Source organism: Bos indicus x Bos taurus, chromosome 6 (genome assembly GCF_003369695.1).
Source record: "Bos indicus x Bos taurus breed Angus x Brahman F1 hybrid chromosome 6, Bos_hybrid_MaternalHap_v2.0, whole genome shotgun sequence".
Taxonomy (NCBI): domain Eukaryota; kingdom Metazoa; phylum Chordata; class Mammalia; order Artiodactyla; family Bovidae; genus Bos; species Bos indicus x Bos taurus.
This window is the reverse complement of record NC_040081.1, coordinates 19,497,089-19,518,130: the sequence shown is the minus strand read 5'-3', so window position 1 is coordinate 19,518,130 and position 21,042 is coordinate 19,497,089. Positions and strand designations below refer to the sequence as shown.

The 21,042-nt window shown below is 39.4% G+C and overlaps 1 protein-coding gene across 3 annotated transcripts in view; it reads left to right on the top strand.

Annotated features, from left to right (window-relative positions):
* GSTCD (glutathione S-transferase C-terminal domain containing) overlaps positions 1-14,385 on the top strand; it is a 151,707-nt gene extending 137,322 nt beyond the window's left edge. Inside the window, exons 9-12 of one of the 3 annotated variants that reach the window (XM_027543904.1) lie at positions 806-939; positions 3,140-3,170; positions 7,575-7,644; positions 11,597-14,385. In XM_027543904.1, the coding sequence (XP_027399705.1) occupies positions 806-939; positions 3,140-3,170; positions 7,575-7,644; positions 11,597-11,733 (372 nt within the window). In that variant the 3' untranslated portion in view covers positions 11,734-14,385. The remainder of the gene's footprint in view (positions 1-805; positions 940-3,139; positions 3,171-7,574; positions 7,645-11,596) is intronic. The other 2 variants (XM_027543908.1, XM_027543906.1) reach the window with 2 other exon arrangements.
* The last annotated feature ends 6,657 nt before the right edge of the window (positions 14,386-21,042 follow it).

Here is a 21,042-nt window from a genome sequence, read left to right as displayed (position 1 = left end):
TAGATATATTTAAGGCATTTATTCTAAAAACATTTTAAAATCATTTTATTTTTCTTTTCATGAATTATTGATGCACTAATCATGACTTCAGTCCACAATGTTTTTCCTTTTTAAATAAACTCTTTAAGAATATTTCACACAAATCATCATTCAGTGTTAAGAATTGTAATTCTATGAATATAAAAAGGAGCTCCATAAATATGATTTGATCAGTTTTATACAACACTGATAAGAATATATTCAGACGGCATTTGCAAAAGTGTTTTCAAATACACTTCTGTTTAATGTTGCAACAGCATTGTGATGTGTCAGTATTATTAACCATAGTTTGTGGTGGAGGAAACTGAAGCCCAAAGATTTTAAATTTCAATCAGCCCAAGATCACCGAGCCCTTTAGAGTTCTGAACTAGAAATTCTGATTTCCAAGTAGAGTTCTTGCCAGGATGCCACAGCTGAACTAAAGTTTCAATCAGTAAGAGCATTAGTTTAGACTTGCATACATATTGAATCTTCCATGTTTAACATGACATCAACTTTTCCATTGGATGAATCTTATGCTCCGTTATAAATGTTCCATTTGTAATCTTTCAACCTCTTGCTTAATTTTCTTAATTAATACAAATACCTAATTAGTCCTTTGGCATGTCCAAATGAGAACTATTTAAACTACTCTGAAATAACTTTCTGGTAAAGGGAAACCTCTTCAGGAACAATCCTTACAGTTTTGTTGTTTTTTTCCTAATGGCACAAAGTAGCACTGTTAGTTAAAAAGAACGTAGTGCTGAGGTCTGGTCTTACTTTCCAGGTGGCGTTGCACGCGTGTGGAGTGGCGACAGACATGGTGATCGAACACTGCCTCAAAACACGGGCCTCCTTTGTCACGTGCCCTTGCTGTTACGGTTTCATTCAGAACACCTCCAAGGTCAATTTTCCCAAAAGGTGAAATCTTGTGTTCTGCCACAAGGTATCAATATGGGTGTTAATACACAAAACTCTTTTGATATAAAGTTGCAATGAGATCTCAGGCTCCAGCTCATTTCCTTTTTCCACAATGGCAAGCATTGTTTATAAGCTGCATAAGGAAGAGAGGCTCTCCTCCATGTCTGTCCCTCCATATCTACTCCTGGATCCAGCTCTTGCCAAAGTTTAGAACACATCTGTCGAGGAAGAGCAGATGTGACTGGCAGTCAGCACTCCTCTGTACTCGGAGAAAATCATCACCCATGAGAGGCAATAGAGGGCAGTGGTCAAGTGCTGAAAGTTTTCTGTCCTGGTACTGATATTGGCTCCTCCTTCTTTTGTAAATTGTCCCACCTCAGGCAATTCACTTAAATTCACTCTTTTTGCCTACATTTCCTCATCTACAAAAGGGAGATTATAATAATATCTACCTCAGGGTTTTTATGAGAATTGAATGATATACACGTAAATCACTTAGAAGTGGCACAGAGTAAGTACTCAGTAAACACGAGCTGTTGCTAACTACAGCAATAGTTTAAATTCTTCCCGAGGCTAGTGATGATTAACCTGCAAGCTCAATGGCCATATTTACTGTCCTCCTTACCTCACACAGAAAAGGGAGACATTTGCATTGTCATCACTTTAAGTCAACCTGCGCGCACGCTCAGTTACATCCGACTCTTTGTGACCCCATGGACTGTAGCCTGCGAGGCTCCCCTGTCCATGGAATTTTCCAGGCAAGATTACTGGAGCGGGTTGCCATTTCCTCCTCTAGGGAATTTTCCCCACCCAGGCATCAAACCCATGTCTCCTGCATTGTAGGCGGGTTCTTAACCACTGAGCCACCTGGAAAGCCCTGCACTCCCCCTAGTGGAGGGCCATTCTTGGTGTTTGTGACATTTCATTTGATTTATGGTTATTGAGAATCCAGCTGATCATATTAGGCCTGTTAAATATCAGATCAGATCAGTCGCTCAGTCGTGTCCGACTCTTTGCGACCCCATGAATCGCAGCATGCCAGGCCTCCCTGTCCATCACCAACTCCCGGAGTTCACTCAAATTCATGTCCATCAAGTCGGTGATATTATCTAGCCATCTTATCCTCTGTCGTCCCCTTCTCCTCCTGCCCCCAATCCCTCCCAGCATCAGAATCTTTTCCAATGAGTCAACTCTTCACATGAGGTAGCCAAAGTACTGGAGTTTCAGCTTCAGCATCATTCCTTCCAAAGAAATCCCAGGGCTGATCTCCTTCAGAATGGACTGGTTGGATCTACTTGCAGTCCAGGGGACTCTCAAGAGTCTTTTCCAACACCACAGTTCAAAAGCATCAATTCTTCGGCGCTCAGCCTTCTTTACAGTCCAACTCTCACATCCATACATGACCACAGGAAAAACCATAGCCTTGACTAGACGAACCTTTGTTGGCAAAGTAATGTCTCTGCTTTTGAATATGCTATCTAGGTCGGTCATAACTTTTCTTCCAAGGAGTAAGCGTCTTTTAATTTCATGGCTGCAGTCACCATCTGTAGTGATTTTGGAGCCCAGAAAAATAAAGTCTGATACTGTTTCCCCATCTATTTCCCATGAAGTGGTGGGACCAGATGCCATGATCTTCATTTTCTGAATGTTGATATAGGATATTAAATATCCTGTTAAATATAGGATAGATTAAATATGTTCCTTTGAGTTGTTCAGTCTACAATCTCACTTAACTGATTTTAAAGTCTCAGTTTAGTGTCTGTCAACTTTTCCACTTCTCTGTGGACTTACTGACACTTGCCCCCTTTGTCATTAGGGGAACCACTTCCAGGCCCCACTGTCCCCTTGCCCTAATCACCCTAGGACCAGGTACCAGACAACTCGGGACAGCCCCTATGCTGAATAACAATAAAACCTACATTTTTAACATGCCTGAATCTGTGTGCACCCATGCAAGGAAGAGAAAATAGTGATTGTGCTTCTCTATCTTTGAAAGAAATTCTTTAAAATGAATCACATACAGATAATGTGCTTTTGTCATTTTATGAAGATACTTCAAACTGGCATTGTTTTTAGTTCAGGATAGCATGATACCCTTCAGATAAAATACATATTTTTGTTTATAGTTTAATTTCTCCAAGACTATTTCCACTCTTTAATCTTTGGTATTTAAGTAATTCATTTTTATTTTCTATTTCAGTGAACTATTCAAGAAAACATTATCATACAAGGTAACTTTTTTTTTTTTTAATTGGAGGCTAATTACAGTATTGTGTATTTGCCATACATTCACATGACTCAGCCATGGGTGTACATGTGTTCCCCATCCTGATCCTCCCTCCCACCTCCCTCCCCAGCCCATCCCTCAGGGTCATCCCAGTGCACCAGCCCTGAGCACCCTGTCTCATGCATTGAACCTGGACTGGCAAATCTATTTCACATATAATAATATATATGTTTCAATGCTATTCTCTCAAATCATCCCACCCTCGCCTTCTCCCACAGAGTCCAAAAGTCTGTTCTTTACATCTGTGTCTCTTTTGTTGTCTCGCATAAAGGGTCATCATTACCATCTTCCTAAATTCCATATATATACATTAATATACTATATTGGTGTTTTTTCTTTCTGACTTACTTCATTCTGTGTAATAGGCTCCAGTTTCATCCACCTTATTAGAACTGATTCAAACGCATTCTTTTTAATAGCTGAGTAATATTCCATTGTGTATATGTACCACAGCTTTCTTATCCATTGGTCTGCTGATGGACATCTAGGTTGCTTCCATGTCCTGGCTATTGTAAACAGTACTGCGATGAACACTGGGATACACGTGTCTCTTTCGATTCTGGTTTCCTCAGTGTGTCAGCCCAGCAGTGGGATCGCTGGGTCGTACACACTATCATACATGGAGTCGCAAAGAGTTGGACACGACTGAGCGACTGAACTGAACTAAACTGAACACTATCATACCAGGAAACTTTTAAAAGATCTAGATGTTTTGCTCATATACTTTTTATCCCTTCTTTATATTTTCTATCTCAAATTTCTAATGGAGTATATAATCTACTTACACTTGAATCACTCATGAGCATCTAACACAGATTTTTTTTTCTTTTTGGTCAGTCAAGATTAATCTTCAAGTAGCTGACAAGATTTGCAAAAAGTCTGAGAGTTGACCCTACTCACAGGCTAACAAGTTGGCCTGGCACAGTTTTCATGGATGCTAGCAGAAGATAGGAAACCCCTGAGTCAGAGGCAAAGGGCAGTATTGCTCAGAGCAGTAGGAGTAGCTGGACTGTCATCAGTTTCACAGTGACTCCCTGAGCCCCCGTTCCCACAGGGCGGCACAGAAAGGGCCAGGTGACACCTACATGTACAGTGAATTGCATTATAAGAAGGAAACCTGAGCTAGGAAACCCGAATGTTTTAAGATGTAATCTTTAAGTAAGCATGCCTCCCCTTTTCTGCAGAGGGAGAGAGGGGAATTTCCAAGTCTGTATAGTTTCCAGGACTGTTCACTTTGAAAGGATTATCTGGAATAGAGGCACATTTTTTTCTGTAAAAGGTAGTAAATACTTTAGGCTTTGCTGGGCACTTGCAAATCTCCCACGTATTCTACATCCTCCTTGTCATTGTTGTTACTGGTATACAACTCTTTGAAAGTGTAAAAACCCTTCTTAATTTGCAAGCCATACAAAAACAGTTCATAGACTGAGTTTGGCCAATGGGCCAGACATAGTTTGCCAATTCCTGGTCTGGAACAAAGACAGTGCCTCTTCTCATAAGATGTAAAGAAACACAAGAGACCCACAGAGAACTGTCTTCCAGCAAGAGTCAGAACATTGCACAGTTTTGAGTCACCAGTCTGAGCAAAACAGTTTGCAGCTTTCTGACCATCACTATGAACTAATTAATTGATCAGTGATGTTGATGTAATACAATCTAAGAAATGGTGATTTTGAGAGAAATATACAAATAATCCCATTAAAAGCTAATAAATTAGTCTGTATTCTTAGTTTGGTTAATTCCACTTCTTGCACAGACTCACTAAAAATATGCAATCTCAGTCTCATTTTATATACCAGCCCCTGCTTTCTAGGAATTTTACCTTCTTCCCCTTCCAACAGAGAAACTGTGAGATAAAGTAACCTAAAAATGCTCATTTCTTCCACCTTGGCCTCTATGTCTCCCTCTCCTCTACTTTGCAACTCTTAAACACCCGTCTCTAGTTCTGTCTCCTGCCTGCCTTCACCTCTCCCCCTTCCCCAGCTCTCCCACCCCCACCCGTCCAAGTACGGAACTTGAGTGTTCACGCATTCATCCAGAACCAGAATTATTTCATCTTTGCTTACTGGGTTTAAAATCTTCATATTCTAGAGAACTATAGGTTTTTTGGGAAACATCAGGACCTCTTTTGGGAAACATCAGGACCTCAGGGACTTTATTTTCATAATATTTAAAACACCTCATCTTTTTTGCCAAAGGCCTTAAAATAAAAAATGAACTGAAAAATAAACAAAGAACAAACACTAGAGCCTTGCTTGAATCCCTCCTCTAGGATGCTAAGTGAAAAACCTAGGGTGCCACAGCCTCATTGTCTGGGAAAAGAAATCTAACATTTCTGGGGTCAGAAGGCACAGGGCACCCAGGCACTTCAGAGAACATAAAACTCCCTGGTACCCCAGTTCTGTTTATTTCCTCTTCCTCCCACACCCCAAATCTGCTTGGCCACCCCACCTGCCCTTTGAGTATCTTTTAAGTGTGAATGCACTATGAAGTTTTAAACCTCTTGCATGCTGCTGCAAGATGATATCTCAGTATTTCTTAACCATGGCAGGTGGGTGGCAGGCAGAACCAAATGGACTTAGTGCCCTATTATCTTGAGAGTCATTTTGGAAGTGTTTTTCTCCACAGTCCAATTTAACCAGCAAACCCTTACTGAGTACCTCCTATGTGCCTTCCCCTTTCAGAATTTTACTTCTACTGGGAAGAACACATACACAGGTAATTCCAATAAAATATGGTGAGGCTTATCAGGACAAGGGAAACGAACCTCATATGAGGTTCTGATTGTTGCAACATCATCTTTACTTAAAGTGAATCTTAATTTATAAACATGTGGACAAAGGGCAGGCTTTGCATTGACTTTTCTTCCAATTATAGAGTTATAAGCTTTTCTTCTTCCCCTTTGTTTATGCCAGTTCGCAGGACCTTAATAAAAGTTATTCATTTGAATCATTTTATTAGTATCGGGCTTCCCTCATGGTTCAGTTGGTAAAGAATCTGCCTGCAATGCAGGAGACCCGGGTTCAATTCCTGGGTCGGGAAGATCCCCTGTAGAAGGAAATGGCAACCCACTCCAGTATTCTTGCCTGGAAAATCCCATGGACAGAGAAGCCTGATGGGTTACACTCCATGGGGTCACAAGAGTCAGACACGACTTAGCGACTAAACCACCACCCATTACCACTAAATTTTATAGTGAGCATTAAAGTGTTTTTGTTTTTTAATGTGTAAAAGTTGAGACAAAAGTAACCCTTCAAAAAGAAACAGCATCTCACAAAAACGTATTTAATAAGTTAATCAGAATAACCCTTTAGAAAAAAATGAGTCCTCAAATTGAATGTCCAAAAACCCAAGGAGACAAATGATAGATCTGAGTGTAGCGAGTTTGCTAAACTGTCAGGTAAGATCATTTACACACTTGGAAACCACAGCTGCTCGGAATGAACAGTTGTCATGGGAACACTGCAGTTATCTTAGCTCCTAATCACTCACCTTTGTGTAGTTGCAGATTTAAGAGTGCAGGGCAGACCCTTCCCCTCTCTGTCCCTTTAAAGCCTTGTTCTTCAGTAAGGTAATCTTTCCTAAAATTGTGAAGCAGAAGCAATAATGTCCCTTCCGTTCTTTCCAGTCCCCTTTACAGTCTATGTACAGTGCATCTGCGTGCCTGAGTGGGTCGCCACGCCTTCCTCCAGGGGATCTATCCTCCTCCAGGGATCAAACCAGCATCTCATGTCTTCCGCGTTGGCAGGCGGGTTCTTTACCACTAGTGCCGCCTGGGAGGTGCTAAGCACATCTATGTGCATCTAAATAGATGCACTTCCTGCAGCCTCTGGAGTGAGTGAGAGGAGGGTGAGCCAGCCTCCTTTCCTCTGAAGGGACTGACTGGACAGAAGGGTACAGCACTGTGCCGGGACGTGGGAGAACTGCAGAGGCCACAGCCATGATCTTCTCGAGTACTTCCTTTCCTTCTTGTAGTGGAGGAAAAGCCACTTAGAATGTCTTCCTGGAGCCATGTTCCTGAGACTCAAATTTTATTAAAAGGGAAATATAAGTGACTTTTAGGTCTTTGAGTTTAACACACTATAACCACAAATTGTAACCATATTTTGGCTAAAAGCAGCAGGTTAAAGAGCCCTGAGGACCTTCCATGCATCTGTTCTTAAGAACTACATCTGAAGACCACTCTTCTTAAAGGGAGAAAAATTATTGAGTGCTGTTTTCTGAAAATGCGATCTGTGCAGCACTTTATTTAATTAAGCGATGTAGAGTTCCAGAAAAATAAGTGAATTTTTTTTTAACTTTAAAGAAGATTTTTTTAAAAGCCACATTCTATTGCTTTTTCTTTCAGGAACACATGATTCTATGCAGATTTGCAGACCAGACAGCTGTCCAGCTTCCACCCCAGCGAAGGCTCATAGGTATGGGTTTTCCCAGAGCAGCTGTTGCATAGATTATGTCCACGATGCCTAGGAATGAATGAACCAACGCTATACGGGAAAGTGGGAAGCCACTGCATGGTCCATTTATCAGTGAGACACTCAAGTTGTTTTTCCCAGAAAAAAAATCCATCTTGAAAAGAGCTCTAACTATAAGAATATTTTATCCCATTTTTTGTTAACATTAATACTTCCAAATGTATTTTCAGTGTTCATATGTTGAGTAGATTTATGTTAAATATTTTTCTTACTGTTACAAACAAACTGAAGAATCTCTCAAAAGCCATAGAAGAAAATACTAAAGATGGAAAAATCAACTATGCATACCAAAATTGATGTATTACAAAATGTATAAACAAGGATGATAATGTTTTCTTTCACAGAAAATATATACTCGTATAATATTAATCATAGACCAATTTATTTGACATTTATAATATTAAACATTACCTAACTTGGAAGAAAAATAGTATTTCAAGTTTAAGTAATGAATTTATCCAAGACTTTGCTTTAGAAAGAGAAATCATGTTTAGAAAGATAATAGCAGCTAACAGGAGAAGGTAATGGCACCCCAGTCCAGTCCTCTTGCCTGGAAAATCCCATGGATGGAGGAGCCTTGTAGGCTGCAGTCCATGGGGTCGCTAGGAGTCGGACACGACTGAAGATGCAGCAGCAGCAGCAGCTAATAGCTATTGCACATTTTAGCTTAGCTAAATGTCCTCCACCCACTATCTCAGTAAATTCTTATAAAAATACATGTGGAATATGTGCTGTTTTTTCACATTTTACAGGTAGGAGAATGGGGCAAAATCTTGCCCAGGACTGGTAGATGGTGAAGCCACACTGTAAACCCAATTTATTTGATTCTAGACATAAAGCTCCATTTCTGCAGTGACCATCAGTGACAGAGTGACATTACTGGAAGGTTAGGTTCCAAAATTAGGGCTTAACATGATCGAATGGAGTCAAAACTAATCTTAAAAATGATTCAAAAGGCCGCCCATTGAAGACTGTCATGATGGAGCAGAAAACGGATTGCTGATTCTTTGGCCCAGCGCTGGGTGTAGTAATTAGCTTGCATTCAGAGACCACATTGTACGTGAAATAGTTATCTGTAAACTCTAAAGTCCAAGTCAGCATAGCTGTATCATCATGGTTGGAGAGGCATTTGAGACCTGAGCCTGAAGGGACAAGAGATTTCATTCTTTGTCTCACACTCTAGGGCGTGAACATACAGAAGAAGCTTGTAATCTCCCTCTTTGATTATTTTTCCTTCTTCCTCTTTTTCCCATCCTCACATTTTGAGTAGCTGAATGCATATTTAAATGCAGTCAAATATATGTATATATATATCTGCTAAGTCACTTCAGTTGTGTCCGACTCTGTGCGACCCCATAGACGGCAGCCCACCAGGCTCCCCCACCCCTGGGACTCTCCAGGCAAGAACACTGGAGTGGGTTGCCATTTCCTTCTGCAATGCATGAAAGTGAAAAGTGAAAGTGAAGTCGCTCAGTCGTGTCCTACTCTTGGCGACCCCATGGACTGCAGCCTACCAGGCTTCTCCATCCATGGGATTTTCCAGGCCAGAGTACTGGAGTGGGGTGCCATTGCCCTCTCCATATATATATATATACACACACACACACACATATATATATGTGTATATATATATATAGAGAGAGATACCATTTATACATATATATCAAGTTACATTTGCTACAACTCCACTAGACTCAATGAAAGAATAATTGGTGTGGTGGGTGGGGGTGTACCTGTTGATGTTTCAGGCATCAAATGAGAAGGGAGTGGCTGGAAGGGAAATTGCTAGAGTTGAGGAAGAGCCTTTGGCAAGATTGCTGGCATGAAGGCAGGGAAAGTCAGGTTCAAAGTCACTGACTCCATCAATTCTACATCTCTTCTTGGCACAAGCCATAGTTTCGTTCCGTAAACATTTGAGGAAGCTCCCCAGACCCTAAAAGGTAGACTACCAACATCTGAATTTCAGTTGTGAAGACACTTCTTCAACATGTAAAAACAAGAGACTCTTCCATGTAATGCAAAAGGAAAAATTATCCAGACTGGGATCAAAGCCAAGGGTAAATGAGCTGCAGTGTAAACCTAGGGTGGGTACTGAAGGAATGCAGAGCATCCCTTTCTGACAGAGAATGTTTCATTTTAAATTGAAGGGTAGGTGGGGTGGAGGGGGACACATTTACAGATGTCTTAAAGGAGGAACAATATTTTAAGGAAAAAAAAGAATTGACAGCCATGCAGCTGTTGATGAAGGGGCCATTTAGCCTAAATGGAATTCTAGACATCTCTTTTTATAACATTTCCATCACAGTCCATCCTTTATGGCATGGGGCCTTTTAAGAGAAATATACAAAATATTTTGAATCTTTCGTTGTCAGTTTCTTAGCTACTGATTTTGTTGCAGGAAGGGGGACCCCTTCCAGGGCCCGAAACTGGGCTCTTGTCTAGCACTCAGAAATGAATTGTCCGAGGAGACACATGTGCTGACAAAGCAAGAGATCCTATTGGGAAACAGCACCCGGGTGGAGAGCAGCAGGGTAAGGGAACCCAGGAGAACTGCTCTGCCATGTGGCTCGCAGTCTCTGGTTTTTTGGTGATGGGATTAGTTTCCGGGTTGTCTTTGGCCAATCATTCTAATTCAGAGTCTTTCCTGGTGGCGCACGCATCACTCAGCCAAGATGGATGCTAGCAAGAGGGATTCTGGGAAGTGGACGGACACACGCGGTGTCTCCTTTCGACCTTTCCCGAACTGTTCCGGGTGGTGGTGGCTTACTAGTTCCGTATTCCTTACCAGGATCTCCCGTCATAAAACAACTCATGCAAATGGTTACTATGGTGCCTGGCCAGGGCGGGCGGTTTCAATCAGTGTGCTTCCCCTAACAATTTCACCTTCCTCTGTTTTTCTGGGCGGATTCATGTCTTCCACAGAAGAACTTTTCTATTTCAGTTATGCCTTCACTTCTAAGGCTGTTTTAGCTTAGCAATTTCTACGGTCATTCAAACAAATCATTTTAAAATGATGCATAGGCCTTATTATAATTGTTGAGGAAAAAATGGAGTGAAGTTCCGCATAGTCAATAACCTTTTTTTCCAAGATGATGAAAAGTTTATATATTGAATTTAAAGAAATGGAAAGTATAAAAGCAAACCTTAGCTTTGAATGTATTCAACCTCAAATCAGTCCGTTGTGTTTTTTTTTCCCCTAGCTACTTTGAAATAGAAGTTTGCATTTGCCAAAGGACACAAAATAACTGCTTTACTTGCCAGTCAGGTTTCCTTTTTTGTTTTCCAATATTAGAAAGAAAATTGAATACCACTGTTTCATAGGGGTGTGGACACTCCATTAAATTAAGATAATATTACATTCAGCATTACACATCCACCTGAAATAATCAACACACAATTGAGAATTTTCTCAAATATATTCTATTTCTCATTTCTTCATTGTATCCTGAAAACTCCAACTGCAAAATATAATATGTCTTTGAAGTGTCCCTTTGTCTGGATGTTATTTTGGACATTCTTAAAGACAGATTTTTCTTTTTCTACAATATGGCAGATAATGTCTTTTCATAGAGGGTGAAGAGAAAAGGTCTTAACATGGATTTTTACCAAAGTGGGGAATTTGTAGTTTTTTTATTTGAGATTTATTTATAAATACATCTTAAAAGATTAATGTTGTTTAAATTACTAGCAGCAATAAATCTGTGAAATTGTCTTATATTTGTTATTGTCTTCTCTCCATACTGATCAAGAATTAAATTGAAAGAGACCAAACAGGATGTGGGGGCAAACATCATTGTACATAATAGATTCTGTCATTGTGTAGAGCCCCTTAAACAGACTGACTCTGCACTGTTAGCTGAAGGGCATCTCATGATACCATTTTTACATATTTCAGGAAAACAGTGCATGTGCCTGGTGGACCTGGATCGAGCAAGAGCTGCAGAAGAACATGGCTTCTCTGTTCAAGTGATATCCATGGAGCCAGAGAGCTGCTCTCCCAAAAATAACATGATCGTGGGAGTCCCCATTTAGATCAAGATATTCACATTTGATGTTTTGCCATCCCTCTCCGTGATAAAAGCCCGGTGGCATTCAGGAGAGTCTTAGCATAACTAGGAAACAGCAGTAGCCATCTTGATCCTATTGTGCTCAGGAAAGAACCCAGCAGGAAAGTCTTAGAAGAGGGCTGCCTGCGAAGCATCGCAAATGCTCTTGTAATGTGTGATTAAAGGACTGCTGATTTTCATAGTGAGAATCCTCTGAAGTCTCAGCTGCTGGCAGAGTGATACTCAGGAGAGGAGGTTCCATCACTGGAATAACAATTTCCTTCTCATCTCACAGCTTTTCTGATCTTGCCAGTGTGGTATTCAGTGCAAAATAGTGTACTCACACTCTTATAATCATTTAGAGATTCAAATGGAGACCAAAACTTGACTTGGTGGGTTTTTTTGTTTTTTATATTTTTAGCAATTGTACTTTTTAAATAATTTTTTTCAAAAACCCAGGCAGATAGTTACAGTATGCTTGTATTTTTAAGCTGGGGTGAGTTGGACTTCTATATCATTTCATGTACTCCTTTTAAATATACTTCTCATAAATTACCAAATGAGATCATTGCTGGTTCAAACAATTTACATGAAGATATTATAAAATAATTTTGGTAAATTTCCCATTACAAGAACATGTAATTGGGACTTAAATTCTAACTAATTAATCAGTACATTGATTTATTAATTCAAGTCAATAAATAATTATTGCAGATCCATTAATTTCAAGATGCTGGCCTAGGTTCTTCTAAGGATATAAAGATGAGTTGCAGGAGACACAGTGCCTTGCCTGTAGAAGTAAATCATGATTCAAAAGAAAGGTTCATGAATGAAGTTCTTTATATCGTAATGTAATGTGTGGTCCCAGGATTTGTTTTTCAGATACCAATCATTTTTTATTAATTTTTTTTGGGGGGGTAAAACTTACTGAGTATAACTTGGAGGGAGAAGTAATAGAGTACAGAGGCTTATTTGAGTAATTCTCCCCACTCAAATTGTTCTTATTCCACCAGCCAGAGTTTTTAAAACCAGCTGCCATGTCCTTTCTCACATGCTGCTGATTATTTTTTTTACATGTCCTGAGTATTCCACTTGAGATAAAATTTATTTCATCGATTTTGATGTTTTCAACCCCTGTCCCCTATATGACACATATCATGATAAGAAAGGGCTTTAATAAATAACTATTTCATTACTGTGGATTAAAACACAGGAATAATTTATCACAGGGACAGGGGTTTGAACTCTTGCTTTCCAGGCTAAAATTAAATAAAAGAAGCAACCATCAGCCCTAAGTATCTTAGTCATTTGCACCTGTAAACATACCATGCTCTTTTATCCTAGAATGTCTTTTTTTAAATTGAGGTATAATTACAGACAATAAAATAACAGATTTTAAGTATTCTTACTTAAGTATAGTTAATACAGTTTGTGCAACCACCACCAGAAATAAGATATAATGGATTTCTATCAGCCCCAAAATTCTCTCATCTGCTTTCTGTCCGATTTCCCCCACCCCAAAGGCAACCACTCTCTGATTTCTATCATCCTACATTGGTTTTGCCTATGTTTGTCCTTCATGTAAATGAAATCATTTAGTATACTGTCTTTTGTGTCTGGCTTCTTTTGCTCAACATGGTATTTTTTGAGAAATATCCACTTTGTTGTGTGTATCAATGCTTTCTTTTTATTCCTAAGTGTTATTTCATTGTATAAATGTATCAGAATGTGTTTATGCATTCTCCTATTTGTATTTATATGGATTGTTTTCACTTTGAGGATGTTATGAATAAGGTCTATGAATATGCTTCTACAAGCCTTTATGTAGACATATATTTTCCTCTCTCTTGGATAAATACCCCATAGTAGAATTGCTGGGTTGCTGAGGAAGTGAATGTCAATTGCCAAACAATTTTCCAAAGTGGTTGTACCATTTTAAATATGTTCCCACCAGCAATGTATAAAGGCTCTAGTTCTCCACATCCTCACCAACTTTTGATGTTGTCAGTTTTTTAAATTTTTACCACTCTGCTGCTGCTGCTGCTAAGTCGCTTCAGTTGTGTCCGACTCTGTGCGACCCCATAGACGGCAGCCCACCAGGCCCCCCTGTCCCTGGGATTCTCCAGGCAAGAACACTGGAGTGGGTTGCCATTTCCTTCTCCAATGCATGAAAGTAAAAAAGTGAAAGTGAAGTCTCTCTGTTGTGTCCGACTCTTAGCGACCCCATGGACTGCAGCCTACCAGGCTCCTCCATCCATGGGATTTTCCAGGCAAGAGTACTGGAGTGGGGCGCCATTGCTTTCTCTGCTCTAGTGGATGTGAAGTCATATCTCATCGTGGTTTTAATTTTCATTTCTCTGATAACTGGCATGTGAAGTATCATTTCTAAAGAGTCTCCTCAAGTCTTTTGCTCATTTTTTAAACAGGTAATTTGGGGGTTTTTAATTATCATGTATTCTGAATTTGAGTCTTTTTGTCATATATTGAGACTATTTTTCCCAGTCTGTGGCTTACTTACTCATTTTCATAATGAATGTTTCAATTTTTAATAAGCCTAATTTATCTGTATTTTCCTTTTATAGTTAATATTTTCTGTGTCCTCTCTAATAAATCTTTACTCATCCTAAGATTATAAAAATTATTCCTGTGTTTTCTTATAGAAACTTTATGGTTCCAGCTTTTTATATTTAGGTCTGTGATTCATCTCAAATCAATATTCACTTACACAGGTAGGCTTTGAGGAACATACAGTTGTTTCAGTGGCATTTGTTTAAAAACCTTTCCTTATTGACTTTACTTGGCACTTCAGTTGAAAATCAGCTGATGTATATGTATACATCTGTTTCTAAATTCTCTAGTCTGTTCCATTAATCTGTTCGATTACTGGAGCTTTATAGTAAGTCTTGACATTAGATAGCTTGTCTTCCAATTTTTTTTTACTTTCCAGATTATTTTGTCTGTTCTAAATCCATTGTTTTTCCATATAAATTTTTAATTGGCTTATCAGTTTATTTTAAAAGCAAAAGGCCTGCTGAGATTTTTGGTGTTGCCTAGAATCTTTAGATCAATTTAGGGAAAATGAACATATTAACAATATTGAATCTTACAATCCATGAATATAACGTGCCTTTCCATGCATTTTGATCTTCTTTAATAACTCCCAGCAGTATTTTGTAATTTTCAGTGTAGATGCTTTGTTTATTACTATTTGATATCAATAGTTTTGATGCTGTCACCTTGAGGTTTTCCAGCTGGGATGGCTGAGGCCAGTCCTAGACATGGGTATTAACAATTGCCTTTGGATCATGATTTTTCTGTGTAAATTCTTGCCAGGATTTCTTCTCAGCCAGAGCAAATAAAAAGAGTTGGATGCAGGCAACAGGAAGGCTGTTGCAGTGACAGCAATCTGAGTAAGTGACCTGGTCTCACCCCTACCTCCGTCCATCAAAAATAATGCTACTCCTCACTAATTTATCTCCTGCCATGGTGGTAATATTAGAAGCCAGAGCTTAATGTTTATTGACTTTTGAGCCTGGCCCAGAGAAGCAGGGATATAATTATTAATGACTAAACAACCTTATCTTATTTAAGGAGACAAATTTCAGTTCTATTAGAAAACAGTATTTTCAGTCCATGCATGCAAAATGAAATGCATGTGATGATAATTATTTCACCTCCTTCTCAAGATTTTGGCTTCAAGTGCTGCCTACTCCATGGTTCCAGAAATTTGGCATTAATAGAACTTCCATATAGTGACACCTATTTTCCTGTTGATTTTCACAATTAGAGATACAGTCCTGTGGAAGTAATGAAATCGTAATAAAACATACATTTTTTTAGGTACAATTTTTTAAAAAAGTAGTTTTTGAATAGATTTTTGAAATTATACCAGAAATACATGTGTGTTGGGCAGAAACTAAAAGATGTGGTAAACAAAAAGAGGAAACACTTTAAGGTAACTGTTAATCCTGTATTATATTCCTTCCTAGACTTTGTTCTGCGCACACACACACACATGCACACACACACACACAGATTTATTTAACACAATAAACTGTGGAAAATTCTTCAAGAGATGGGAATACCAGACTACCTGACCTGCCTCTTGAGAAATCTATATGGCAGGTCAGGAAGCAACAGTTAGAACTGAACATGGAACAACAGACTGGTTCCAAATAGGAAAAGGAGTACGTCAAAGCTGTATATTGTCACCCTGCTTATTTAACTTATATGCAGAGTACATCATGAGAAACGCTGGACTGGAAGAAGCACAAGCTGGAATCAAGATTGCCGGGAGAGATATCAATAACCTCAGATATGCAGATGACACCACCCTTATAGCAGAAAGTGAAGAGGAACTCAAAAGCCTCTTGATGAAAGTGAAAGTGGAGAGTGAAAGAGTTGGCTAAAGCTCAACATTCAGAAAACTAAGATCATGACATCTGGTCCCATCACTTCATGGGAAATAGATGGGGAAACAGTGGAAACAGTATCAGACTTCATTTTGGGGGGCTCCAAAATCACTACAGATGGTGACTGCAGCCATGAAATTAAAAGACGCTTACTCCTTGGAAGGAAAGTTGTGACCAACCTAGATAGCATATTGAAAAGCAGAGACATTATTTGCCAACAAAAGTCCGTCTAGTCAAGGCTATGGTTTTTCCAGTGGTCGTGTATGGATGTGAGAGTTGGACTGTGAAGAAAGCTGAGTGCCGAAGAATTGATGCTTTTGAACTGTGGTGTTGGAGAAGACTCTTGAGAGTCCCTTGGACTGCAAGGAGATCCAACCAGTCCATTCTGAAGGAGATCAGCCTTGGGATTTCTTTGGAAGGAATGATGCTAAAGCTGAAACTCCAGTACTTTGGCCACCTCATGTGAAGAGTTGACTCATTGGAAAAGACTCTGATGCTGGGAGGGATTGGGGGCAGGAGGAGAAGGGGACGACAGAGGATGAGATGGCTAGATAATATCACCGACTTGATGGACATGAGTTTGAGTGAACTCCGGGAGTTGGTGATGGACAGGGAGGCCTGGCGTACTGTGATTCATGGGGTCGCAAAGAGTCAGACACGACTGAGCGACTGAACTGAACTGAACTGAATACTGTATTTTGGAGAAGAAAATGGCAACCCACTCCAGCATTCTTTCCTGGGAAATCCCATGGACAGAGGAGCTAGGTGAGCTATCTCTTCATGGGGTCACAAAAGAATCAGACACAGCTTAGCAACTAAAAAACAACAATACTGTATTTGCTAGGTACTATTCTAAGCCCTTTACAAATACCTTAGTCTCTTTTTAAAGTCATTCAATCCTCATAATGACCCTCAAAGGTAGCCACCATTAGTAATCCCATCTTACAGAACTAAGACCAATGTTTCATAGTAAGAACAGACCTAGGTTTGAATTTAACCAGTAATTGGCAGAGATACTATTCAAATTCAATCCTCTTAGGATTGGCTGAAACAACCTATGGTAACTAAATCTTTGTACCTTTTGAAGTTCTACACAAGAAAGATGTATTTTTTGCTTATACTACATATCCATCCAAGTTAGCGCTGACTACACTATCATGCCTGACCAAGCAGCCTCTACCAGGAACATGGCTAGTCTGGTGGCAAAGAAGAAAAGACATGGCCCACTATCAGCCCCCTACTAAAGATTCTGCTCAAGTCTCTTGTACTTCCCTTCCCTCAGTTTGTTGACTAATGCAAATTACATAGCCCCTCCTGAGTTTAAGGTGGGGAGATACATATATAAACCCTTTGGGGTGGAGGTTGCAGGTAATTTCAAACAATAATGTACCGTCAGCAATGTATTTGAAGGAGAAAGAGAAGAAAAGGAAAAGAAGGAAGGAAGGAAGAAGTAAACAAAGAAAAGGCCATTGCATCTTCCAGTTGAGAAAGTGTCTAAATTTGGTTGCAGCAAATTTGGGCTGCAACCCGAATTACTCTTTGTTGTGGTGTGTGGGCTTCTCGTTGCAGTAGCTGTCCTGTTGCAGAGCTTGGACTCTAGGCACAAGGGCTTCAGTAGTTGCAGCCCATGGGCTCAGTACTTGTAGTATTCAGGCTTAGTTGCTCCATGGCCTGTGGTATCTTCGGGGACCAGGGATTAAACCTGTATCCCCTGCATTGACAGGTGGATTCTCAACACTGGACGACCAGGGAAGTCCCTGGACTTTTCATACTTACTTTCAGAAAGGAATTTTCCAGAAAGAAACACTCAAAGGAGTTGTTTTTATTGTTGCCAAAGGTTGGAGAAATTTCTGTTAAAAGGAGTTTCAGATTTGCAAATTCTGCCTCCTTTGTTAAAGTGCTTGATCTATATAATGCCAGGTATTCCTTCAGTAAGGTATGAGTTTACACACCTAGGAATGTAAGATTATATCCCTGTACCCTTAACTGGGGCTTCCCTTGTGGCTCAGTGGTAAAGAACCCACCTTCCAAGCAGGTTCAATCTCTGGTTTGGAGAAGTTCCCCTAGAGAAGGAAATGGCAACCTGCTCCCATATTTCTGCCTGGTAAGTCCCATGGACTGAGGAGCTTGGCAGGCTACGGTCCATGGGGTCACAAACAGTCAGACATGACTTAGCCATTAAACCACCACCACCACCCTTAACCAACATAGGTGTTATCAGAATTTTGTTTTAATCTTGGCCAATTTGATGGTCAAAATCCTATTTTCTTTTGATATTCATTCTTGACATTATTCACATAATTGCATACTCTTCGTATGTTTACTGGCCATTTAAATTCTGCCTATTCATCAACTTATTCATTTAATCAACACATATGTTGACCTCTTGCATTAAGACCAAGTATTGTGTACATATTTCTGGCTCATTTTTTATCTAGTACCTTCATCTTTTACATAAAGATTAGTAAAGGTTTATTCTTTGTATATATTTATATATGTATTTATTTATGAGGTTTTTTTAAATTTAAATTTATTTATTTTAATTGGAGGCTAATTACTTTACAATATTGTATTGGTTTTTCCATACATCAACATGAATCTGCCACAGGTGTACACGTGTTCCCCATCCTGAACCCCCCTCCCTCCTCCCTCCCTGTACCATCCCTCTGGGTCATCCCAGTGCACCAGCCCCAAGCATCCTGTATCCTGCATCGAACCTGGACTGGCCATTCGTTTCTTATATGATATTATACATGTTTCAATGCCATTCTCCCAAATCATCCCACCCTCTCCCTCTCCCACAGAGTCCAAAAGACTGTTCTATACATCTGTGTCTCTTTTGCTGTCTCACATACAGGGTTATTGATACCATCTTTCTAAATTCCATATATATGTGTTAGTATATAGTATGAGTTTTTTTTTTTTTTAATTTTTATTGGAGTATAATTGATTAACAGTACAACAGACTGGTTCCAAATAGGAAAAGGAGTATGTCAAGGCTGTATATTGTCACCCTGCTTATTTAACTTATATGCAGAGTACATCATGAGAAATGCTGGACTGGAAGAAGCACAAGCTGGAATCAAGATTGCTGGGAGAAATATCAGTAACCTCAGATATGCAGATGACACCACCCTTATAGCAGAAAGTGAAGACAAGCTAAAGAGCCTCTTGATGAAAGTGAAAGTGGAGAGTAAAAAAGTTGGCTTAAAGCTCAACATTCAGAAAACGAAGATCATGGCATCTGGTCCCATCACTTCATGGGAAATAGATGGGGAAACAGTGGAAACAGTGTCAGGCTTTATTTTTGGGGGCTCCAAAATCACTGCAGATGTAATTGCAGCCATGAAATTAAAAGACGCTTACTCCTTGGAAGGAAAGTTATGACCAACCTAGATAATATATTAAAAAGCAGAGACATTACTTTGCCAACAAAGGTCTGTCTAGTCAAGGCTATGGTTTTTCCTGTGGTCATGTATGGATGTGAGAGTTGGACTGTAAAGAAGGCTGAGCGCCGAAGAATTGATGCTTTTGAACTGTGGTGTTGGAGAAGACTCTTGAGAGTCCCTTGGACTGCAAGGGGATCCAATCAGTCCATTCTAAAGGAGATCAGTCCTGGGTGTTCTTTGGAAGGAATGATGCTAAAGCTGAAACTCCAGTACTTTGGCCACTTCATGTGAAGAGTTGACTCATTGGAAAAGACTCTGATGCTGGGAGGGATTGGGGGCAGGAGGAGAAGGGGACGAGAGCGGATGAGATGGCTGGATGGCATCACTGACTCGGTGGACATGAGTTTGAGTGAACTCTGGGAGTTGGTGATGGACAGGGAGGCCTGGCGTGCTGCAATTCATGGGGTCGCAAAGAGTCGGAAACGACTGAGCGACTGAACTGAACTGAACTGAAAGGTTTATTTATGGATTAAGGACTTTTGTTAATTATATTGCAGTTTAAGTTGGCCTTTCCAGAGGAAGGAGTTGTGTCTGTTTTTGTTTAGTTATAAATTTTAAAATACACATTTGTTCATATATTGTCACTCTTGTGATTTCTGCTTAGAAAGATTTTTCACACACAGTGATTAAAAAAAAATACCTATATTTTTGATGTTCTAATTCTTAGTTTTTACATTTAAACTTTTACTCAGCAAGAATTTCTTTTGTGGGGGTAGTTTGAGGTAGAAATTCAATATTTCTTTTCATGTTATTAGTTACTTTTCCCCATACTATTATAAAAATCTAACTTTTTCCATTTATTCCAGATGCCTTTAGAATATTAAGTATGTGTTAGGCTTTCTTCATTTTTATTCTTTCCATTTGAATTCTAGTACCAGCCAGAATCACACTCGGTTTGACATCTAGCAAGGTAAGTTTTATCTTTGGTAGTAATTTAAAGGGTTTGTGACCTGAGACAGATAATGTGTGAACCTCTCCTGAAATTGCACCCCATGTTTCAAATGGACATGTGTTTTCCTAGTCTTTATTAGACTCTTAATTGGATTCTCTAAAGAATCCATGACCCCAAATAACATTATCACTGATCGAAAGGAAGCAAAAATGTAACAGAACTCAATGTTCTACCAGAAAGAATTAGCCAAATACTAAAATCTTTCTTCAATATTTACGATAAAAGAATCATTATTTGCTTTTCCTGACTTCTTTTTCATAGCTCTCTCAAGAAACCAGGTTTTGTTCATTTGTGTTTGTTTGTTTGCTTTTAGATCTAGTTAATCTGACCTAAACAACAACAGTTTATAATTAAGCAAGAAAACAAAATTCAGCAGTAAACAGAGGAGAATATTTTCTGGATGACTAATCTACAGTGTCCTGAACATTTCTATAATGTGAGTCAGATACTGTGTTAGCTGCTGTCACTTTCTAGAAGGAAGC